General features: G+C 39.0%; 1 protein-coding gene across 1 annotated transcript; it reads right to left on the bottom strand.

Moving 5' to 3' along the window:
* LOC136842964 (forkhead box protein C1) lies at nucleotides 1-4,208 on the bottom strand. The gene is made up of 6 exons (XM_067110974.1): nucleotides 4,057-4,208; nucleotides 3,113-3,206; nucleotides 2,795-2,988; nucleotides 2,437-2,605; nucleotides 2,146-2,261; nucleotides 1-1,504 (listed from the first exon to the last, which is right to left on the bottom strand). The coding sequence occupies exons 2-6, from the start codon at nucleotides 3,182-3,184 to the stop codon at nucleotides 1,108-1,110; spliced, it is 948 nt and encodes a 315-aa protein (XP_066967075.1). The 5' UTR covers nucleotides 3,185-3,206; nucleotides 4,057-4,208; the 3' UTR covers nucleotides 1-1,107.
* Nucleotides 4,209-6,515: the final 2,307 nt, after the last annotated feature.

Raw genomic sequence — 6,515 nt, 5'->3', positions numbered from 1 at the left:
TAAGAACATGTAAAGATTTTAATGGAAGATGCACAGCACAGTAGCAATATCTATCAGACACAGAATTCTTCTATAGCTGCTTCCACGTTCTAAAAGGAAAAAAAAAAAAATCAAATCCATAATGAACATTGGCCACTGTCTTAACCTGACTATTTTGTGCGTTTTTTGTTTCACTACAATGACTTCACACACGGAAATGCACGAACATGGTGTTGGCGAAGTAACTGCAGTTTTTATTTTCACATTTTTAATGTGCCTCGTAGGCCTACAGTTGCCTAATGCCTGTCCTGTATGTCCTCTGTGAAATGCACACTTGCTTGTATCGGTGTGATTGCTCCCTTGGGTCTGGTAAATTTAGAGATCATAAAACTCAAGAAATGTAGATCATTGATAGTATCTGAAGTCTATAAATCGAAAAAATTAGGAGGTTAGTTCATTCTAATGCTCGTAATCTATACAACTTATAAGGGAACACAGCCTCATGGGTCTATTGTAATGCTGATGGGAGAAAACGTTACCTCCTGCACCTAGGAACTCTCTAGAACAGTAATCAAAGGAAGGCCCAACGAATTCATTTTTTCTCTTAGACCTTCTACAGTAGCGATTGTAGAAAAGGGAGAGAAAATAAACAATAAGAAACTAGAGGCCAGTGTGTTAATTTGAAGCACTGATCTCTTATTTAAAGTTCAACTTTACTACTAGACAAACGTCTAATAATATTAATGGAACGCAGATCAAAATGGTTTAAATGCAAAGCCTTCATTACCTGCTATGACACAGATGGCTGTGTATAACATCGGTAATATTGGTTCTAGGCTTATTTAGCGCTAAATTGTGAGCTGGACTGATATTCTATAGAGGTAACAGCTAACACATTTCACGTCACTGGTACTAACACCACAATTTACATAAAATATCAAGCTATGCATTAACTCTTACAAACATTCGAAATGAGAACAGTTATTAGCAATTCTTCAAGAAAGATTTAGAATGGTACCACAACAGGATCTCTGAAAAAAATAATATAAAAATAATAATATCGCGACAGCCATCCTCCCACGAATGGAGTCCAAGAACTACTACCATGCCATTTTGTCACTAGAATCACTATTGCCCGCAGTCGTCTTCGCTGGCCTCATCGATGGTGATGTTGGGATTCTGCTGCAGCAAGATGGACGACACGTGGTCGTCGCTGTCCGTTGCTTCCTCCCCTCCCCCCGCTTCCTGCCCGCCGGATTTCCGGCTGCCAGCGCTGCCCACACTCCTGTCACTTTGCGCGCCAGCTTCTTTGTCGCTGTCGTCGCCATTTGTCTTCTCTTCGTCATCTTCTTCTTCGGTGTCTCCGTCGTCCGCCGCTGAGCTCGAATTCTCGTCGAATATCGGCGATGAGATGCTAGGTCTACGCCCTCTTCGGGGCAAGGGTGAGAGGCGGGTGGGTTCTCGGCCTCGGCGAAATCTCCCCGAAGAGCGTTCCGTGGCTTCGGGCGAAGGACTCCCTCTTAGTCTGTGGAGGATACGCAGTTCTGCAGATTATGATCGAACAGAGGATGGTGCATTACTTGTGAATTTCAGTCATAAAAATGGAAGTACTTTAAGTGAGAGTGGCATTGCTGTTAAAAGTGACGGATTGTTCAATATCGCCATACAATGTAAGGCTACAAATTATAAAAGGCGGATTTGTTTTTGCAAAATTTAACATTTTATTGAGAGAGCAAATTGACTTTAAAATGAAGACGTATGATACCGTAGGCTCAGTGGGTTTGTACCAGCGATAAGTAATGTCATTGATATCCACAGTAGATTGCAGAATGTCAGGGAGAGTGAGAAAGACTCTAATTATAATAATAAGTATGATAATGATATGACCCAAACAATTCGTTCTAAATAATTGGATAAATATGTTACTTAATAGTAAAAGTTGTGTTCATTACAAGATTAATTTTTAAAACAAAAATTTATCTCTGTCAAATTAACCCAGCGTAATAGCCTAAGATTGGTTATTTCGCATGATATAAACTGGCCTATATTATATAGTACAGTACCAACACGGGCTCTTGCTACCTAGGAATGCGAAATGGATGACCTGTTACACACGGGTGATATTTTCTCATTCAGCAAAAGGAAAATTAAGATTTATCTCTTTACCTGGTCCCTGTGAGCGATATGGAAGGAACGCCCATCTTGCGACGGGGCTTTGGACTACTGGGCGAAGGAGGGGGTCCTACCCGGGGGACGCGACATAATCCTGCAGGAGCCCTATGCTGAAAAGGATAAAATAAAAACAAAACAAAAAAATATAAGACATTATTCCGGTTTCCCTTGGTATAGAACACACTGGCGTCACAAGGGAAATGGCCATGAACAGTAGATCAGTCTAGCATTAGGCCTATACTAACAATTTCCAGTTTTGGAGAGAAGTTATTTCCATGGACATACCGGAATCATTTTGCCAGGTGGAAGCGGTCGGAGATGCCTGTCTACCTCGGCCGTGACGTGTTCTAGAAACGACCTCGAATGATCCCAGCTGCTTTCCTCTTGGTCGTCTGAGGCTGACCTCGGAGGAGGCGGTGGACGTCGTCGTGGTAACCTCCTTGGCTCGAAAGGGCTAAAGGAAAATATAAAATACATTACATAGGCCTATACATATCTTAGCAAAGCTTATTAAAAGCCGTAACTGATTTCTGTTTGATTAACGCTAACACGAAACAGTTAATTAAAGTCAGCTCTTGAAGAAAACGGGACAAACTTTTTGTAAGAAGAAGAAGAAAACCCATAAGAAGGAGAAGAATCATACCCTCGCGGTGCAGTGTTTATGTTATCGAGACGCTTCGTCCTCATGATAATGGCCATCCGGTGTACCAAGTTGAGGTTATCCTGGCATATTTTTCCCTGTCGGTCGGTTTCCATCCGCAACTTCTTCAGTTTGAGGACCAGGTGGGGGTATTCCGGTGGGGGCCCGGCGTCAATGCGGGGCAGCGCGCTTCGCACCTGTCGAAATTTTAGAATTGAAGCCGGCTTCCGTCCAAGAAAGTGGGAATTCGTTAGTCTGCTGTAGATCAATAAATGGACAGCTTGGCAGGAAAAGTGGGTTTAATTTCTCTCTCTCTCTCACCTTCCTTCTGTGGTCCTTATACCGTCGATCTCGGAAGGGTTTCTCAATTATCACTTCTCGGCGTGTCAGCATGGCTCCGGGTTCTTCGTGGAAGCTGAGAAGTGAATGAATAAAATATAAATTTATAGATCCGGAGACGAGAGTAGGGAGGCACAATAAATTTCCACGGAAACTACTTTATTTACTCGTAGTTTCCGTTAGTAATTTATTGTGCTTCTTTACTCTCGTCTCCGGATTTTTTCTATCTATATATATACTTGTATTCACCTAATTATATTGTACATGTGTATTTTGTTCTTTAGAAGCTATTCTTGGTATTCAAGGGCTTTATGGCCTGCTCCATATGCATAATAAATAATAATAATAATAATAATAATAATATTGCCACTTATACTAGTATTAAACCTAAACAACACTTGGGAACATGACCAAGAATGCACAGCGTGATAAAAAAACAGAAAAAAATTAATTAGTACTGTAATCGTCAATGTTTACATCTCAACTCGATATGCGACATAATCATAGCAATTTGTAATATTTGCTTTTCTTCAGAAGCACAGCGAATAACACCAGCTGAGTTGCACGTCACTCCATCATAACCACTACATTCTTGCAACAAGTTTCAAATGTTTTCGAAAATGAACATCACTTTTATTCTGTTCTAGTTTAAATGTATTTACCTTATGAGGTCAATGACTGGGTGACCCAATAGAATCTCCTGCTCATAATTTAAACGAGTTTACTGTCATAGCTCAGCTTTGATGAACTTATGCACTTTCATACCTCTACTGTGATCGAGAAAGTACTCCGACTCTCCGAGTGCAGGTTCAAAACAAAAAAAAATAACGTTAAATATCCCCTTCTGAGATGCAATACTTTAGCAGAAATGCATCTGATTGAATACGACTAGAAAGAACGAGTGTTATCAAAGATATCATACTTACGTTTAGTAAAAGAAAGTACTGAACAGAATAAGAAGGGTGACACAGCTCTTTAGGTACTTGTTACAGACGTATCATCTACATGGGGTGAGCGGTAAAGTCAAGACGATTTGGCGTCTCCCAGACATAACCGTTGCCATGGCAACGACTCACGCTGCAGCTCAGCGTTCAGCATTTGCTACAAGTCCGCTAAATAGAGCAAGTTAGCTGTCTCAAAATGATAGTATTTTACGCTATAAAGACATTCGAATTATTCTAAACAACGTTTAGTTTACTTTCATTTTCCATGATGGAGTAAAAACTTAATTTTATTCATATAAAATTTGCTTAATTACATAATTAGTTAGCTAAATGATGTTTTTGCCTACAATGTTGGGTAAAATATCGATTAGCGCGCTCAATAAGGCGGAAACCACGATGATCAAACGTCTTTGTTCACCCATTCAAAATAAATAACATAGTTACCACATGAGGTGGCACTGTTACCTTAGTTTTTAATGAAGTGGGTAAATTTCACTCTGGAAATGCAAAACGTAAGGGCATAATGAATTATACATATTTATACATACATATATATATATATATATATATATATATATATATATATATATATATATATATATATATATAATGTGTGTGTGAACGTGTGTACTTGGCATAAGGGAAAAGATGAATCAGGTAATGAGGTGGTTTTGACATGTGGAGTGGAAACATAAATAAATATAATAAAAAAAGACAGGATAAAAAATTTTCACATTGATGGCGTGACCGTGACAGAATTGGTAGAAATAAAAACGAATATGCTTGCGTAGGCCCATGAGTAATTCTCCGTACGCAAACCGATATCTTTTGGTATTCTCATCTTAATCTGATTGAAATGTTCAAAGTCATTCCTAGCTATTCCTCAGGGACTGCTTGCATAAGCATTTGCCTGAGTATGATTCTTATAGGGTCCCCATACACGGTCGACCATTACTGCATCTTCTACATCTAAGCCGCCTCCTAGTTATGCTCTACGTTTCCTTTTCTTAGGTAATTGTGAAGATAACATACCATAACTATTGTTTTAGCTTTTGCCCGGCACACACGTGAATGGTAGACTAAAGAACTCTAAAGTAGTGCTGCTATCATCCCAAAATCATTTTCTACAATTCGTCAAGGTCGTGTTAGTCTGCATGTATAAACAACTTGTTTTGGTTATATTTACTGGGCAGAAGTTTTCATGAGTTTACTGAATATATATGGCAGCAAGCAAGGCTTGTGTACATTGAAATCTACATGACAATAAGCCAACACACTTTAGTTGTTATTATTATTATTATTATTATTATTATTATTATTATTATTATTATTATTATTATTATTATTATTATTTCAAGATAAATCCATTTATGTTTGATATATTACGCTTATACGCTGTCACTGCTAGAATCATTGTCTTTCATTGCGATTTTGGGGGTTCCAACACGCATTTTAATTTCATGAAGTTGCTTGTAAAGTACCTTGCATTATTTTTATGTTTTGATCTAAAACTTTCAATTATAATTTCTTAATGGCACGCTCTTGCCCTTCCACCCGCAATAATTAGACTCTTTCGCATCTAATTAAAAAACAAAAAAGAATAAACTGGCATCTGAAGTATTCCTTTAAAATGGAAGCCGGATCCTTGAATGTGAACGTGTCTAGTGGTCAATGAAAGGTAAGTTATAATGGTTTAATTCAATTGAATATAACTTACTGTAAATCTTGGTAGGTTCGGCCTATGCAAAGCCTATTTGGTTAAGAAGAATAGTATGAGGTCAGGTTAAGGACCGGTTCCTCTTGGGAAGCCAAACCCTTCCTTAACGTAGGCCTAGGCTAAGGGAAATAGGCCTATTTTTCAACCTGTTGCAGAATGTCTTTACAACTCAATTCGCTGCCCTTTCCAGGTGCAATAATGGTAAATAGTGGTCAGAGGGCGAAAGTGGCAGGGGTGTGGCTCTTGTAGATAAAATTTTATGAGTCACTCTGTAGCTTACTGGTTTAGTTGCCCACCGGTTGGTCACAGTACCAACTTGCCATTAGGCTAGTTGCCAGGCTAAGACCACATCTAATAGCATAGTTAACAAAAATTTTTGGTAATTCCACTTGCTCCATGCCGGTTTTCACCTTTTCACAACTGGTTTTTACTACACTTTTAGGGGTTCCGATACTGGCAGTGCGTATGTTTGTTGTCGGCCAGATGGAATGTTCCTTCGCCGTGTTTAGTGCTGGCCCGCATTGGGTACCCATACGTTAACAAGTTATTGCACTTGCCGGACGGGAAACCGTTCCAAAAGACGGTTTTAAAAACAGTGTAAGACTTTATGTTTATGGTATTTACCGTTATTATTTTATGTTTTACGTAATCCCCAGGGGCTGGTAAAACACGGCGTCCATTTATAAGTTGCCAATATAAAATAAATACTCTGTCTTGTGAAGAT

The sequence above is a fragment of the Macrobrachium rosenbergii genome, chromosome 10 (assembly GCF_040412425.1).
Source record: "Macrobrachium rosenbergii isolate ZJJX-2024 chromosome 10, ASM4041242v1, whole genome shotgun sequence".
Lineage (NCBI taxonomy): Eukaryota > Metazoa > Arthropoda > Malacostraca > Decapoda > Palaemonidae > Macrobrachium > Macrobrachium rosenbergii.
The sequence above is the reverse complement of the archived record's forward strand: the minus strand, read 5'-3'. Positions and strand labels throughout refer to the sequence as shown.

Bases quoted from the DNA above. Each gene is read 5' to 3' on its own strand.
- LOC136842964 (XM_067110974.1), bottom strand. From the start codon at position 3,184: ATGCTGACACGCCGAGAAGTGATAATTGAGAAACCCTTCCGAGATCGA. The intron at 2,606-2,794 runs GTATGATTCTTC...ATTTTCCTTTAG, and splicing joins ATAAACACTGCACCGCGAGG to CCCTTTCGAGCCAAGGAGGT. The intron at 1,505-2,145 runs GTAAAGAGATAA...TATCCTCCACAG, and splicing joins ATATCGCTCACAGGGACCAG to ACTAAGAGGGAGTCCTTCGC.